The following is a 17,049-nucleotide window of genomic DNA, read 5'->3' on the forward strand; positions in this document are numbered from 1 at the left end:
TCGGTTTTTTGGACGCAAAAGAAAACAATTTTTGGCTTTTCCAAATGCAAATTTCATTGCTCATACGACATGTGTTGCCGGTTTCCATACGTGATGCATGTGGCTCGGCTTGTTCGTCAGTGGTTCTGTTTCTGTTTAAATTTGATTCCATTTTTCGGCATAGTTCTCTGAACAGCATTGTGTGTTTATTTTTCGTTGGATTGTATCCGACATTTATCGTTATTGGTCCAGTAGAAAATGGAAGATTCACATGAGTCTCGACCAACTGTCGAATAGTTATTCAAACGTGACTTATTGTACTCGCCAGAAGCTGATACGATAAATATTTGAATATAATTTGACCTGACCCAACTCCTGGCCTGACATTCGAAATGCAGAAATTCAGTAAAATAGCAAATGTCTCCTGTTGGATTATTCGTGTCCGGAATAGGATTTCGTTTTGGGTAATCATCTTTGGGTTTTTTCGCTCTATACATATGAATTCAGAAACGCCCCGACTCCGCACGGTCGGACTCCCCCAAGACCCTGAACATTCGGCTTGGTTATGAAAAACTTTGCTTATGCATAAATTTTGCCTGCCGCGAGTTGAAAACTGAAATGTTTAAAAGCGCATGAAAATGTTGTTACAACTTTGAAGTTTTTGCAGGATCGTTTTTATGCTGTTCACAAACATTAACTACGAGCATGAGAATGTGTGTGCACCTTGAAGGGTCGTCCGGGTATTTGTAAGCGGTATTAAAAGGATTTCTATAGAATTTTTCAAACTTACCTGCCCAGGCCTGCTCTGCATGCAAAGAGGAAATTTACAATTGCCTTAGAAGAGCATAATTTACTAGTTAAATGTTTTCATTTGGTTTTGCCATTTGGAAATGAAAAACCAAATGCTTTTTGGCATCATTTTTGATTCAGCAGAAATTAAATTAGAGTAGCACTCCATAAGTTTCAAAATGAACAGCTCGTGGTTAGGTGTTTGTTTGCATTCCTCGTTTTTACTATTTAAATATTTTAATTTAGTTAAGCCCAGCCGAAACCCAGCAAGAAGCCCCCAAGAAAAGCCACACATAATCGCCCGCTGGCCGCGCATAGATTACATGCCTTTTCCCTCAGATTGACCTCATCCGCGGACAAGGCATTGGAGAGTCTACGATGTGCCCGGCTTTGATCCTGACTAGGCTGTGAAATTACTTTGAGAACGTCCAGCTTGACCACGCCGGCATGAAGGGCCAGTTCGATGATCAGAATGGTACCGCCAGCTGCCACTGCCACCGCCTTACTGACCTTCAGCAGGACGTAGCCGGTGACGAATCCACCAGCAGCTCCTAGTCCGATTTGCGGGTACGGCGATTTCGGGGATAAATTATTCATTTCTGTGAGGTATTGGCTATAGCGGCAGTCTCAATATCTGATGTTCTTCTACGTACTTTCCTTCGCCAGCAATAAATCACTCATTTTGGCTGCGTTTTCGTCAAGGTTTTGTGCTTGTTATTGTAAATTATTTTTTTTTACATCTTTTCTTGAATTTAACGTCAAAGAATGCTGAGCTAGAAATTCCATTAAGAGATTTAAAAACAATTTTCCAAAACTTCGCAAAATGTACTTGCCTCAACCTCTTGAAGATATTTGGTACACGGGTCGTATGATTAATATTAGAAAAAAAATAAAAATCTTCACAAAAAAGTGTTTTTAAAATTAAAAATATTTCTTACATCAAATTTTCTAATTCCATCTAAAATTTTCCCTAGTGTATGCAATTGGCTTTTCACTTGGTCAAGAATAGAAAGAAAGTTAAAAGTTCAATTGCCTTGAATACGTAAATGGTTCCTCCTCTCTTGAATGCATTTTGGTTTTTTGGTATGCCAGGGGTTTTATTTAATTTATCGTTCAATTATGCGCCCAGCAACGCCCCGCCGAGTGGCGGAGGCGGAGAGCGCAGCAAACGGAGGCTTTCGGAGCTGTCGAGGTGTTTTCGCTTATCACAGACTGAAAATCAAATTAACAATGAGCACGCAAATTGCCACAAATGACTGCAGGAATAGGGCTTGGGGAAAGAGGGAACTGCGCTATTCAACTACTTTTCAAGCGATTATCTAGGAGAAGTAATACAGTCGTTTAATGGTTTTCGTACAAACCATTTCTCAGGCAGACAGCGGCAGGGAAAGCCCCTTGGCAATTCGCATAGCCAAAAATGCAGTGTTTGAACATTTAAATTGACATTAATAGAAAAAGAAAAATGTAAAACTGTCTTAGCCGAGAGAGAATAGCTGAAGCCATACATGAAATATATATGAAACAGAATGCCATTTGGCCATAAAATAGAAACCCAACTGTCCAAACAGAAGCCAACACGATCCGAGTAATCGAGTAACAATTTCAGCATGAATTTGAAACGTGTTTGCCAAGGCGGGAAAAATTGGTTGGTCCTTTTGTGCAAGGTCCTTATTTGGCAATCTAATCTATTATTAACATTAGTTTTTAACCTTTGAAAGCGTTTATTAAGCCTTGAAAATGTGGAGTTGCTATCATATATCATATGTTTTTATAAAATATATTTTAACAATATTTTAACAAAATATATTTTAAAAACTTTTTATAAGTAAAATCTGCAATGGAAATATATATTTTGTATATTTGTACAATTTAAATGTCAACTACAGTGTCCTCGCTACGGCCATATGGTTAATGGGATGTGGGCCAACTAGGATGGTCGGGCGCCCGGCAACTTTGGATACTTGTGGATGGGCGAGCTCTTGCCTGTTGACATGCTGTAAATTTGAAAACAGTCATCCAGTGAATAAAGAGTCGTATGTTGGCTCAAAGCAAACGCTTCGTTCCTCTAGCTGCTAGTTGGGTGTTTTATTTGTGTGCGGGCCGGAACAACAAATTAGCTGCGGTGAGCAGACGAGGATTGGGCAGATTGCCAGTGTGGCTGGAGGAGAGACGCAGGCGATGAACGCAGTTTTGCGGTTCTAGTTGATGGAAAATGGGAAAGCATATCCAGGACTAGGTAAGCGAAAGGATCCGACGGCGGAGGAGAGGGTGTTACCGAGCTAAATGGTTTGTCTGCTTTGAAAAATTAATTTAGATGTTGCAAGCTGATTTAGATACTCGTCGTATTTATATTATAAAGTATCAAGTAAATTAAAAAAAAAAGAGTCAATTTTAAAACTGAACATGCTAGTCTTTTACAGTCAACCTCACAAATTAATTTATGTTTAAAAACTTATTTTAGTTAATAAACTTTCATAATTTGTTCTAAGAATACCTTAAAATGTTTCGATGCTTCGGTGTTCTTGTAAATAATGCCATATTGTAACAACAATTTGGGGAATTATTTGAGACATGCAATTCTATCTTTTCTGATCCCACTGATGCTTGAAAGTTTTATATGCTGTGCGTGCTAGGTGAAACCTTTTGGGTCAAATTAGTGAAACACTCACCGCACAGCTTAGTCCTGGAGTGTCCCGGAAGGTCCTGCAACGTTCGTTCGCACTTTGCATAAATTCATGGGAGACTCGACTTTACTGTCTTTATGTTGCTGAATTTTTACGCATTTTATACGTGACTCTGGCCGAGGACATCGAAAATTCTTTGGCCTTTTCCTGGCCAAATGTTTAATGAATAAATTAGAAAGGGGAAACCAGGTGGCACGGAATCACATTTCTGTATACTGAGTTTTATTTTTCTCCATGGTTTTCTCAACGATTAGGGCTACGAATAATTTTTTAATTGTTATGGGTTAATGGTGCCAGTGACACCACTTAATATTAATTATTTTTAGTTTTTAACGAATTAGTGGTAGAACTCGAGTATCTAACAATCCTTGAGCATAAGATGGTATGTGTGTAGATGCTTTTGGGATATGTGGTTTTTATATAATTTTTGGTAGGACTCTAATTAAAAGGCGTTGGCATGACGATGTCACACAATTAACAGCAAATTTGAAATTTAGCTTTGGAAGTAGAGCTTGAAAATGTAGTCTCTTGGCTGCTATTTGGCAGTTGTGGGCCGAAAAGAATGTCTGCCACAATGGGATTGTCTTTTGATTAATGGGCGTGTGGGCTGGGAATTTTGAATGCGTTTCCACCAGTTGGGTTATGCATTAGAATTCAGCTCCCTGCCCGTTGGATTCTATTAACACCCCACTAACAGCTGAAGGCGTTACATTTCCCGCCCTGTCCTGCCTCAGACTGGAGCTGTTCCTCCCATTTTTTGTGAGCTGGAATGCTTGCTGTTTGGTGTTTCTCTGTGTCGCTGTCTTCAGTGTAACACATGTCGCCACTTAATGCGCTGGGTGCATACAAAATGAGATGGGGTGGGGCGGTGGGGGTGTCTCGGTTGAAATGTGGCAACCATGCTCCAGCTGACGCCATTGGCAAAATGCAACAAGAAGGCGTCTAAGATGTCGTGTTGCATAACTCCACAGCTCGAGGCAATTCATTTTTAAATTGATGGCATTTTAATCTACGGAGCTCTTATTCCACTCGAACAGAGCCAAGGAATAATATTCCATCATACGGAAATACTCTGGGTATCTTTATTTTCGACCTCCCAGGGTCCGAGTGGGCTTATTCACTCTGATTTCACAACTCTTGGGTCCGTAATTAAGCAATGTAATTGATTAATTGTTTGTTGGCTGACACATCGGTTGGACCAGAGTCCACAAACGCCGAGGCCATTGGGTTTCGTGAAAAAATCAGCAATCAATGCAGTTGATTGTCCAGTTAACCCGGCAGTTTCGTTTGGGTCGTGAAATGCTTAACTACCCACAACCTCGGAGCCTTTGCCCGACAGAGCTGCGAAAAAATTGTCGTTTGTGAAAAAGGGGACTGTATTTATTCCCCTCTTAATTGCATTAATCAAAAACAGTGCTCTTAACTTATGATTTAAGGTAGCTGATTTAATGATAGAGCTCAATAAAACTTGGAAACAAGGTTTTAAAAGCCGTACCTCAAAACAATGGCCTTAAAAGGCTCAAGATTGTTCCTAATTGCTTGTCATTTAGACTGCCACAGCCTAGTGTCATTGCAAATCCAATTAATACAATACCGTCTGGCCATCAAGTTGCTGAAGAACCCACAACACACATTAAAAACTGGTGAGTCGAAGCATCTTTTATAAATTTATGTGCTGCAATTTCGAATTGTCAGGTCAACCAACAGGGATGCCTGGGGATTCCAATAAAGCTCGGATGCCGGGTAAGTCAGGAAATTAGAAACGTATGCCACTGGTTGCCCTGGACTCTGGATCCTAGGACACATATGTATATAACCCGCCGCCTCCTACACTGCCAGCATCCACCCCCCGAAAGGGACTGCAACAATGCAATCCAAAACTCAAATGCAAGGGCAACAGTTGCATTTCCTGAAAGTGGTGAGGGGCTCGGCAGTGAGGACTCTGGAGTGAGGAATAGAACACTGAGCTCGGTGTTAAACGAAATTCATGGTGCCGCTGTCTCTGATGGCAGGGACTGTTTGAATGCCATTTCCGTTTATGAATTGCGCCGCCCAAGGGGCAGTTTAGATAGCATCTGGCTTGGTAAAGATGAACTGTTTTGGATTTGAGTGGCTGTTCTGTTTTGTTTTCGTTTCTCTGAAAAGGAAGTCCTATTTTTAAAGAGACCCTTTCGGGTTTTCGTATCGGAGATTTGAAGGCGCAATATAGAAATTCAATTATGACTTTGACTGGGGTGCCAAAACGGCACTCGTGTAAATGCATAAAACGAATTTGTTTATGGCACTGCGAGAGGCAACTGAATTTGCGACATGAGGCAACGCCTTAGACCGATGACTGCAACCGACACCAGTCGCCTGCTCTCCACATGTCGTCCCGATTCCCAGACTGGGGGACTGCCAAAAACATGTAAAAACGAAATCCCCCAATATGTTTATGGCCAAAGTTCAAAGACTTTTGTTTGTCTTTTGATGGGGTGCAAATCGAAATTGAATTTCGCCGGGCTAAACCAGAAACATTTTTTTTTTCGGGCCCCCGATCCAGCCCCAACTCCACCACCCTCGCCGACTCGTTCGCTTAACGCTCTCTCATAAAACGCAAACATTTGCAGGAAGAACGCCCGAAATGTTTCGGCCACATAAATCATAACAATGGCCATATTGTATATGTAGAACTGCAAGTAACAAGGCCACTGCAGCCCCTGCTCCCATTGCTGCCGCTGCTGCATGTCGCACTTGTATGTGCGCTGCCACAAGCATACAAAAATTAAAATCAAATGCAATATAAATCTGGTCAAAATGCTGGAAGAGTACGTGCCAGATGCTTTGGGACATATTTTTTCCGGCAAAGATAAATCTAAAATCACTTAAATCGGAAGCTATTCATATTTTGTAGTAATAGTTGTAATAGTTTCATGTAAGGAACTATTATTATACGTTTGAAGTTCAAACTTTGAACAAAATTATTAAATCTTTAATGTTTTATAATGAGTTTCACACCTAACCAAGTCTTTCATTATTTTTTTATGATGGGTATCTCTCATTCGTTGGAAAAAAAAAACTTCTTGCGCTTTGTTGAAAAAACTTTCTTTTTTATAAAACATATTCCTTCCTTTAGTTCTGTTTTTTTTTGCCCGCCCATTGTAAGTATTGTCATAAATTGTAAATTTTTCAAATGTTTGCCATGTAGGCGAGGGCGAGGGCTATTTTCTAGCAATTGTAAATCTGATTTAATGCCCCCACAGTGAATAGGATTAGCCAGAGACGAAAATCTGTTATAAGGATGGTCGACGCTGTGGCAGGACCAACACTGACACACGAAGCCTTAACAGCTGACACTCGACGCGGCCTTTTTCATAATTAAGTGGCTCATTGTTGTGGCCCGAGGGGCTGGGCCAGATTCTCGTCTAGCATCATTAAGACACGTGGCTGGGATCGTCGTCTTAACAAGCACTTGAACATCACACGGTAAGCTGAAAGTGCAATTTGTGTTGACAACATAAACAGCCGCAGGCCGTGGCCATGTTGCATATTGTATATTGCAGTGGCAACAACTGGAGTGCGAGCTGCGTCAAGGATAGGCCGCAGGCGGAATGCTCGACATGCACGGAATGGATGCACCAAGAAGCAACGTTTCTGAACACGCTTTCGCGCCCACTTGCCTCAAAGGCCTCTAACGATTTTCTTAGCCCGTTTTATGATTACGGGCCCGAGGAGGCTTGAAGTGGCTCAAGAACCGTGTACTCGCTTAGGCAGAAGCCCACCTGAAAACTATCCGACCAGATCCACTCCGCCCCCAAACCAGAACGAGTCCCTTTATAAATGTCACAAAGTTAGGCAGCAAGGACATGAAAGTCAAGTGGACGTTTACGACTTCAAAGTTTATACTTTATAGGGTCTTGGCTATTATAAACTCGGTATTCAAACAATGCATATGCGAGTTGACCATTATATATTTTCGAAGTAATTTCTTTTTGGACGTTATTCATTAATTAATGTTCGCAACATACACTGACAAAGTTGTAAGTACATATGTAAGACTGCCCGCCTAGTATCAGAGTGAAAACTGATTGCAGTAATATGTTGCGGACTTATAGAACTTCCTATGCTTAAAATTTAGACAATGTATAAATGATTTTTAAAACGATCTATACTAAACAGCCTTGAATGCCTACATGCCCATACCTCCCATTCCGCCCAGAGCACCCAGTCCGGCTGCAGCTCCGGCAGCGGCGGCCTCCTCAAGCGGCAGTTCGGTGACAACCGCCTCGGCGGTGGTCAGGAGCGAAGCCACGCCAGCGGCATCCGTGATGGCGGTGCGCACCACCTTGGTGGGGTCGATGATGCCACGCTCTATCATGTTGCCGTACTCGCCCTTCAGGGCATCGTAGCCATAGTCCCCGTCCAGGATCTCAACCTTGGCAACCACCATAGCTCCATCCACGCCAGCGTTCTTGGCGATTGTAAGGCACGGCATGCGAAGAGCGCGCCGGATGATTTCGACGCCCAGCTTCTGGTCCTCGTTGGCGCCGTTGATGTCGTTTAGCTTCTGGATGCAGCGAAGCAAGGCGGTGCCCCCACCGGGCACGATGCCCTCCTCCACGGCAGCACGAGTGGCGTTCAGGGCGTCATTGACACGATCCTTCTTTTCACTAACCTCTATGTCGCTGGAGCCTCCCACCCGAAGCAGGGCTACTCCCGAGGAGAGACGTGCCAGACGCTCTTGCATCTTCTCCTTCTCGTAGGTGGAGGTCGACTCCTTGATGGCCTCGCGTAGGTTCTCCACTCTCTTATCGATCTGCTCCTTTTGTCCCTTGCCCTTCAACAGCATGGTGTCGTCCTTGGTGACCACCACCTCGCCGACTCGCCCGAAGTCGCTTAGCTTTACGTCCTCGAGTCGCACTAGGTTGGCCTCATCCCCGAAGACGATGCCTCCGGTGGCGATGGCCATGTCCTCCATGGTCTCCTTGCGATTGTCCCCGAAGCCGGGTGCTTTCACGGCACACACCTGGAGGCCCACTTTCAGGCGGTTAACCACCATGGTGCTTAGCGCCTCGCCCTCGACATCCTCGGCTATGATTATCAGCGGCTTGCGCTGCGCATTCGCCAGCTCCAAGGCTGGAACGATGCTAGGGGCAGACTTGATCTTCTTTTCGCAGAAGAGCAGCAGGGCATCCTGGAACTCGGCCTTGGCCCCCTTGGAGGCGTTAATGAAGTACGGTGAGATGTAGCCGCGGTCAAACTTCATGCCCTCGATAACTTCCAATTCGTCGCAGAGGGTTTTGCCATCCTTGACCGTGATAACTCCGTCGCGGCCCACTTTCTTGATGGCCTCGCTGATGAGGTTGCCTACCGACTTGTCGCCATTGGCCGAAATGGTGGCCACCTGGCAGATCTCCTCCGGGGTGCTCACCGGGCGCGACATTTTACGCAAGTTGTCCTTGACCGAGTCGATAGCCAGCATAACACCGCGCCGGATCTCCACGGGATTGGCGCCGCGAGAAATCTTCTCGAAACCTTCCTTGGCAATGGCACGGGCCAGGACGGTGGCTGTGGTGGTGCCGTCGCCCGCCTCCTCGTTAGTGTTGTTGGCCACGTCCTGTACCAGCTTGGCCCCAATATTCTGGAACTTGTCCTTGAGGGCAATCGACTTGGCCACCGTCACACCATCCTTGGTGATTTTAGGGGATCCCCAGCTCTGCTCGATGATCACATTGCGTCCCTTGGGACCCATGGTCACAGCCACGGCGTCAGCCAACACGTCCACCCCCTGCAGCATCATGGCCCTCACCTCGGGACCGAACTTGACATCCTTGGCATAGAAGCGGGTGCCCCACATATGCCGGTTGATTCTAATGCCACGCTGCAGGGTGGTGGAGTAAGTGGAAAACATGCGAATCATGACGAGCTGCAAATGATATTGGATTAGAAACTTTTATACAAAATAATTTTTAGATTGTATGCAAAAAAAAAAATGTTATTTTTTTTTACCTTTTTTTATAAATCCGTAAGCAATGTTTTCACTTCAGCAGTCCAATATGATATGAGAAAAAGTCGGGGGCCTGTGACAGGCATATGATGTTTGCTAGACCGGCCTACTAATCCTTAAAAGTTAACAAGAACATCATAGTTATCGATTAAAGGCTGGTGTTGCCAAAGCACATAGCCTCAAAAGAAATGCTAATATCGTAATACTACCATACGTCAGCTGGGATGCAAAAACATGCTTAATTTTATAAAACCAGCCGAAAATTGTTACCTGTTGTCGCAAGCTGTCTGCGAGCTTAGAGAAAGTCTGCCGCGGCACTTTGACAGGTAATTAAAACACAAATATTGTCAAGGGGTGTGTACACAGCACAGGAATGGTGCCCGCCCACCCAATCGAGCCCATTTTGCAATTTTAATTTTCATGAACAAGCCTCGCCATTTGTCCACAATGTCTGTATCCTTCGCCTTAACAGTTTTCAATTTGCCCGTTCGCTTGTAAGCGCAGCTGACAGTGACTAGCGAACGATACCCCATCCAAGGGCTTATGTTTCTTGGCGGGGCAGTTGGGTGGGTGGAGGACTCGAACTGGAGAGCGCACCTCCCCACCAGAAGACCCCCCTGGTGGGTTCTGTGGTGGGGCAACCCATTCCTTTTCGCCTTTATTGTATTTCGGTCGCTGTCGTCTCACATTTTTACGACTATTTAAATGGTTTTCACTTTTCGGTTACAAATTGTCCTCCAGGTAATAGCCGTTGGCTGAAGTGGGCCCGGACTGCCAACCGCCCGCCCTCCAAGAGTGAATTTCAATTGCGAGCGGGTTAGCAGTGGCTTACTAGAGTGGCAAAGATGTGCCCCAGCCGTGGGATTTTGTTTCAACAGTGGGTCTGTCCTTAAAGTGGAGAGCTTAACTTTAGTCTTCTTGTCTAATCTTATGTGCTGGTTATTGGTTACGCTTTTTAGTTGAATATCTTGTTATAAGAATTGAGTATATTTAATTATAATAATTTCGATTCCCTCGGCAATCATTTTGGACATCACCTTTCCCTCACCCAAAAGGCGCTACAGATGCATACGATTTAATTAGTTCAGTCGTCGAAAATTAGGAGACATTAATATTACAACAGCACGCTGGCCAAGAACTGGGTGCTAGAGGTAAGGACGTGGCAAATGGGAAATGGACTGCGATGGGCCCACACATCATTAGGGTAATGGGCAAACTTAAAGAAAATTAGCAGCTGCCTCCAGGGCTGACTAGGGATGGCAAATGAGGCGCATTTATTTGAATGTAATCCATTATGAAATCGCATAATGAAGAGATTAGGGCACGCATACGGGGCGTAATTAATAAATGACCCGACAAAAGGACAAACATGGAAAGGGCAAAGAGACTGACCTCTGTTCGGAGACGATGGCGTGTTTGGCTCGCGAAAAAATCCAATAAATTAGGCAAACGGCAATCATTATTCTTATTTTATATATGGGGCTCAGACAAATAAATCAGTTAAAGTTTTTGTGGGCCAACAAAGTACTTTAAGGATAATTATATTGCGAAAGTGAAAGGACAATAACTCAAATCACAATTGTGTTGAGGCAGCTGGCGATGGATACTTATCCTTTTGTTCAAACTCTTTCAAACAATGTTGGCCCAAAGGGCTTTGCAGTTCATTTAACTTTTCGACTCGACTTTAACCAATTCCAGCCGGCCAAAGGCATTCTCAGACGCGGTTTTCCCTTTTAGCTTGTTCATCAATGACACAGTCCTACAAATTCTAGCTCCATAAAAATGTTATCTGAAATCTTGACTTGGTGAGTCTTGATTTTGTATTCAAATATATATCAAAAACTAACTGAAAAAGATTGATTAAGATTAATTTTTAAAAGAGAAAACCCAAATATGTTGACCTGTGTAATAAGCCACAAAAAAACTGTACACGCAACAGGCTAAGGTCGTCGATGGAAGGAGCCTAAGTGTAAGCCTAAGTATAAAGGGGTTAATGGCATGGCACAAAGTTTAATTAAAAATACGTGCCATGTTGTTTTAAAGTGATAGTCGAAATCTTGACAAAGTTGTCAAGGGAAAGTTTACTGGAGGAGTTTGATTAGTTAATTGGTTGGAAAAATTATGGGTTCTAAAGGTTTTGAGTTTCAATAACTAGACAAATTTTTAAAGATTCTAATAATCGTATGGTGGGCTTAAGTGTTTATTAAACTTTAGGCCTTCGTGGCGTTGAGGACTAAGTATTTTTCAAATAAATATATCTCCCTTGCACTCTCTCTTCTAGCTTATTAAAATTAGGCTTTTTTGACGGATCATCTATTATTTAAAGCTCTCACTGAGAATGGAATACATTTTTGAAAGTGTATGCCTGTGGTTTAGCTCGGCTTGCTGTAAAGCTCTTGCCACATGCCCCTTAAACCCCACACACAATACCCTGACTACCCTAACGTTTTCCCGTCAAACCCAAACGCCGACGTCTGGGTCAGCTCACATGAGCCGGATGCACATTAAAAAGGGCATTTCCGGTATTTAGGTTGGCTCGCTTGACTCCGGCCGTGTTTGGTATTTATAGTTCGGCGATTTCAGCACGTCGGCTTCAAAGGACGTCAGGTGGAAAAGGTCACGCCGGGGCACAACGTGGCGTGTGTTACGGCTTTTGGCATAAGAAATTAGAAATATATCGGCGTTCGACTTTATTTCCCATTGGCGAGAAGCACAAAAAGTTACCCAATCAAAAATTATACTGTCGGCGAGAATGAAAAACAAGGACTCGAAGATGCAATGCGTTCCGGGGCAATCATAAGACCGACACATCCCCAAAAGTTTTGTCCAAACGAAAAGTTTCGTCTTAACCCAGTCATTGTCTGCCGTCGAATCGGGGCAAAAAAATGGGGGAGAACAACGAAGTGAGAACTGTCCAAAAAGTGTTTTAGGTTAAGCGCAAACTTTTGCACACAAACGGCTTTTGACGGTCATTTTAATAAATTGAAAACTGGCGAAAGGGATGCTGGGATGCAGGATCGGATGGGAGGGACTCGGAAACTCTGAAATCGATAAGGGGACACAAGGGACGATTGCTACTTTTGCTGCATACTTACGGGCGCTGCTTGGCCGGGTTCATAAAATCTGTTTACAGACTATAAATAAGCGATTCGATTTGTTTTTCTTATAAAACTTTTGCTTCCTCTCACATTTTACCTTCCTTCCTCCTTTGGCTTGGAACCTAAGACCATCATCGCTTATGCATGTCAAGGACCCCGAATAAACTAAACAAATCTTGGATAAGCCATAATGTTTTCATCTTGACCGAAACTTTTAAACATTTTTATTGAGTTTGCTTTGTAATTTAAATTGTTTGTCCCCAACTTGTTGACATTGAAGGGGAATAGACAACCAGCAAGCCTGCAAGCCCAGGAAGGCATTGTGCCGAGCAAAGAGATTCCTTGCTGCCAGATGACAGCATAAAGTTTATGAAATCACTTGTCACATTTCTTTGCCCAGATACCAAATCCTTTGGCAATTTTCTCAACTAAAGTGATGTGTTTGCGAGCGAGTGTGTTTGTGGAAGCAGAATAACAACATAATTCATTTTGTCACTTGTATCTACTTGTTATTAAATTGTTTTGTGAGCCCTCGCACCGCATGTGGCTTGCCCTTTGCCTCTGCCGGTCCTTTTAGCGACTTCCATTGTTGGCATATGAAATTTATGCAAATTATAATACGCAAATACACAACTTACAGTCGGAGACACAATAAACAAGAAATGTGTTCCTTGTTTCTGGTTGTAAAAACAAAGAAAGGCATCAGTCCTAATTCATCCTGCCTGGATCCAATGGAGAAATATGCGAAATATGTGCAGGATAGCAACTGCATTTCAGTATATATTTGTTACGTGCCGGAGGCAAGCTGCATTCGTTGGGTGTACAAAGTCAAAAGCCTGACATTATTAAAACTATTCCAGTTGTCGCCTGTCAAGGCAACTGCTAATTATGATCGCAAAGTGGCATATTTTATTTAATTTTAAGGGAACTTAAATCATATAATAGCCATGAATTTCTCGCAGTACTACAGCCATTTCTTCTGTGCTTGTCCTTTTCAAAAATAATTTGAATCGCTGCCAAATATATCATAAGCACCATTACACTTTTATATAGGGAAGGGGTTGTAGATAACGAAATAAAATATTCATCACTAGAAGTTTCGTAAGCCAATCAGTCAATGATATATATTGCTTACCAAAAAAAATGTTTATATTCGTAACTTTTTGGTGGCTTGGGTGTGAAATAAATTGAAATGGTCAAAAATGTTAATTTAAGCATGAATTTCATAAAACTAATTGAATGGCGGAAATTCACAAAACTATGGGAATTTATAAATACTTTTAGACTTGTGTATGAACCTGGAAATATTCATGCAAAATTCAATTTGACTTTTGGCTGCCATTAATGGCAAAAAAATTATCAGAAGCCTTGCCACCACTTCCATCATCAATAGTATCAATGGGAAAAAAGTATCCGAGGGTGCTGATTGTTTTGCAGTATATATTTTTATATTGAATGATTTCGGGAATTGCAATTTTCGAGGGCAATTTAAATCTCACACATATATACAGGCCACCAAGGGCAATTAACATTGATTGAAAGCTGGTGGTGCATTAAGGAAGGAGGATGAGTAACATGGAATGGAAGTCAATAAAATGGCCAGTAAAAGTCAAGACTTCAATCAATATGTCAATATTGAAGAGTGAAATTAAAGGATAGCCATTGGATTTGTAAGAATTTACGAGAGTGTTAAACTTTGCACTCTATAAAATTATTCAGAGGACACCACTTTAAGCATATTTTTCAAAATTGTTGTGAGAAGAGCCTCTATCCAATATTCGTGTGAGTATTCAGATTGGTTTTCTATAAGTAACTCAAATCACGTTCGGTAAATGCTTGCATAATGGTTCGGCAAAAAATATGTGTATTTTCTATCCTTCGGGTGACGGTGGCATCTGTTATATTCGGGGGAGATCTTTTATTGACAGCACGTTCTTCTTGTTACACATTTATCGAACTTGATTTTATGCTTCATACTCTTAGTTGATATATGTATCTATTTTCATATCTCATATAATGTATTTTAGGCCTATGCAGGCTCTGAGTTGTGGCTTATATACTTCAAACTTTTACAGAAATATTTTAAACAATTAGTTCTGGATGGAGCACTTTCAATCGCTTCAACTGAGACTAATTTTTTATTTTCTTTTCAAACAAGTGTAACTTTAGTCAGTTTATCAATAAATAAACACTAAAATAATGCTTTTGGCCTGGATAATACTGTTTATGTGTCACTTATCAATTGCAGTTGGTAATTTATGTAAAGGCAATATAGAATGTGAAATGGCCATGGCTGGAAAGAAAATAATGCGAACGGATACGGATACGGATGCGGATGCGAAACCCTTTCTGTGCACAAGTAAGAATGAGTATACATGCGTCGACAAATGGTGCGTTTGTGGTAGACCTTGTAAGAGACATTAAAGAAGCTAAAAGATAAATGTAATATAATCTTCATAAATTTTCAAAACTCATTGATTAGAGTTTCCAATTACCAGTGTGTTAGCAAAACAAAGCGGCAGGATGTTCCGCCAACTGAGGTAGAAACAGTAGAGTCAGCACATCAGCCGCACCAAAACGCGTCGTTGCAGAAAAGTGCATTGTGCGATCCGGCTAATGAAAATGTCTACCACATCTGACTGGCTAATTATGGGCGAACTTCACGAGCGAATCTGCGAGAAATATGGCATGAGCATGGCTGTGAAGTGAAATCCAAATCTCGCATCCGCCCTGTTAGCCTTCCCCGCTGATCCGGCAAACACAAGATGGACCAACTGTCCGTCTGGCATGGGAGTTGCGATTGATGGATACCCGTGCTCTGGGGAATGAATTTCATTTTCCCCTCGGACACTGCACCCGGCATCTCAGGGCAATCAAACGGAATTCTTCACGTTATATATAGCCTGTTTAGCGGAAAGTGTTGCCTTTAAGCGGGCTTTCCTTCCTTTTTTTCTCAGAAAGCACGCCTTTCCAGAGCCCGCTTTTCGCTTTTCGGGTTCTTTTTTTACTATTCCTGCCTTGACGGCCTTATTAAGTTGGCGCCACTCTCTGGTAACCGTAACCCGCTTGAGCAGGGCAAACTTTTTTGCTTGCCAACGGCGGTCCCGGTTCGCTTTCTCAGCTCCTATGGTCTTTTTTTATTTTTTTTTGGTATCATCATCATTGCAACTTCATTGTCAAAGTTGGGTTTGTCGAAGTGCGCAAAGGGAAACTGCAAGAAATTACGCCGAGCAAACACACAGAACGCTACTGTTGGAGCAAAGATGCGGCGTATTGCCAGTTGGTCGCTAATTATATGTAAATAGCTGGAACAGAACTGCTGCATGGCGGGGAATAATCTAGCACCTTCTGGAAATAGCTCTCTGGAGGTAATCAAGGCCAAAATTGTCAAAGACAAGTATTTAAATAATTTAAGGGTGCAATCATCTTCTAGTGAAAGTGCTGGAGTCACTTCGTTTTTATTCCTCCTTCTTGAACATTTTAAATAAAAAGTGTGTGCTTAATATACCTCTCCATTTGCCTAATAAAAAAACAATTAGCTGCGAGCCATATAAATTCCTTTGCATTCGGGTCATTAGTGAGGAAAATTTTCATTATACGTTCCAGTGTGCGTGAGAACGCATTTTTCTCAGGTTTGGTCCCCGGAGGCAAAATACGGAATATAGAATGGAATTACAAATTTTGCAACAAAAAAGCAACAGAGACAAAAAATTGAGTTCAAAATGACAAAATAAACGAGTGGTCGGGCAGGAAAGGCAAATAGAACATGCTCTCCATATGAAGAACAGCAACTAACACGTACAAAACGCATAAACATTCTTGCCTAAGTGAGTTTACACATAAATTTTGACCCGACCGGCAATGCAGGATGCGTTACAAGGTTCGGGTCTCAATGTCGGGGGATGGCCAAGGCAAATTGTATGAGAAGCTACACACTTACGCAGAAATTCCTCTGGAGCCAAACAAGTTTTGGCTTTTTCGTAACTTGACTATCTTTCCAGTTCGTCTTTTATTTATGTAGCCACAAGTAGATGCAGTAACCGGACTCTAGATGGATCCCTTACTGTTTCGTTTTTATTTCAAGCTGGTTGTTGGTGTCACTTTGCTGGGAAGACGTAAATGATTCGGAAAATATATAAATTTTCCATGTTAAAGGTTTGTCAATTTACTCTTATTTAGGTCATAAAATGATCAGCATCTAAAGATTAGTTTCTTGAATTAATTTAAATAGAAGAAATATATTGCAATCCTCGTTAGTTTAAAAATCTAAAATACATAAAGAGAATGGGTTATAAAGAATAAATATTCTTGATCAGGACAAAGGGGAATTGTCTTTGAGCCAAAGTACCAGTATTAATAAAATTCTAGCTCAGTTTTGAACAATTCATGTCTTGCATTATGCAAGCGGGTCCAGTCCCTCGGCGTTTCTCAAGTCCCTGAACTTAGAATCGGTGTAAAATAAGAGAATTTGGTAGGATTTTTGTTAAGAGAACTGGCTAACTGAAAGAGTATC

At 42.1% G+C, this 17,049-nt stretch overlaps 2 protein-coding genes across 2 annotated transcripts; both read right to left on the bottom strand.

The window, feature by feature from the left end:
- Positions 1-969: 969 nt before the first annotated feature.
- On the bottom strand, positions 970-1,557 carry LOC6498383 (FUN14 domain-containing protein fndc-1). Its single transcript, XM_001962646.4, has 2 exons — positions 1,422-1,557; positions 970-1,367 (listed from the first exon to the last, which is right to left on the bottom strand). Exons 1-2 carry the CDS (start codon positions 1,447-1,449, stop codon positions 1,015-1,017), a joined length of 381 nt encoding a protein of 126 aa, XP_001962682.2. The 5' UTR covers positions 1,450-1,557; the 3' UTR covers positions 970-1,014.
- Positions 1,558-7,384: 5,827 nt separating this feature from the next.
- Positions 7,385-9,545, bottom strand: LOC6498382 (60 kDa heat shock protein homolog 2, mitochondrial). The gene is made up of 2 exons (XM_001962645.4): positions 9,441-9,545; positions 7,385-9,357 (listed from the first exon to the last, which is right to left on the bottom strand). Exon 2 carries the CDS (start codon positions 9,349-9,351, stop codon positions 7,621-7,623), a length of 1,731 nt encoding a protein of 576 aa, XP_001962681.2. The 5' UTR covers positions 9,352-9,357; positions 9,441-9,545; the 3' UTR covers positions 7,385-7,620.
- Positions 9,546-17,049: the final 7,504 nt, after the last annotated feature.

Source organism: Drosophila ananassae, chromosome 3R (assembly GCF_017639315.1).
Source record: "Drosophila ananassae strain 14024-0371.13 chromosome 3R, ASM1763931v2, whole genome shotgun sequence".
NCBI classification, from domain to species: domain Eukaryota; kingdom Metazoa; phylum Arthropoda; class Insecta; order Diptera; family Drosophilidae; genus Drosophila; species Drosophila ananassae.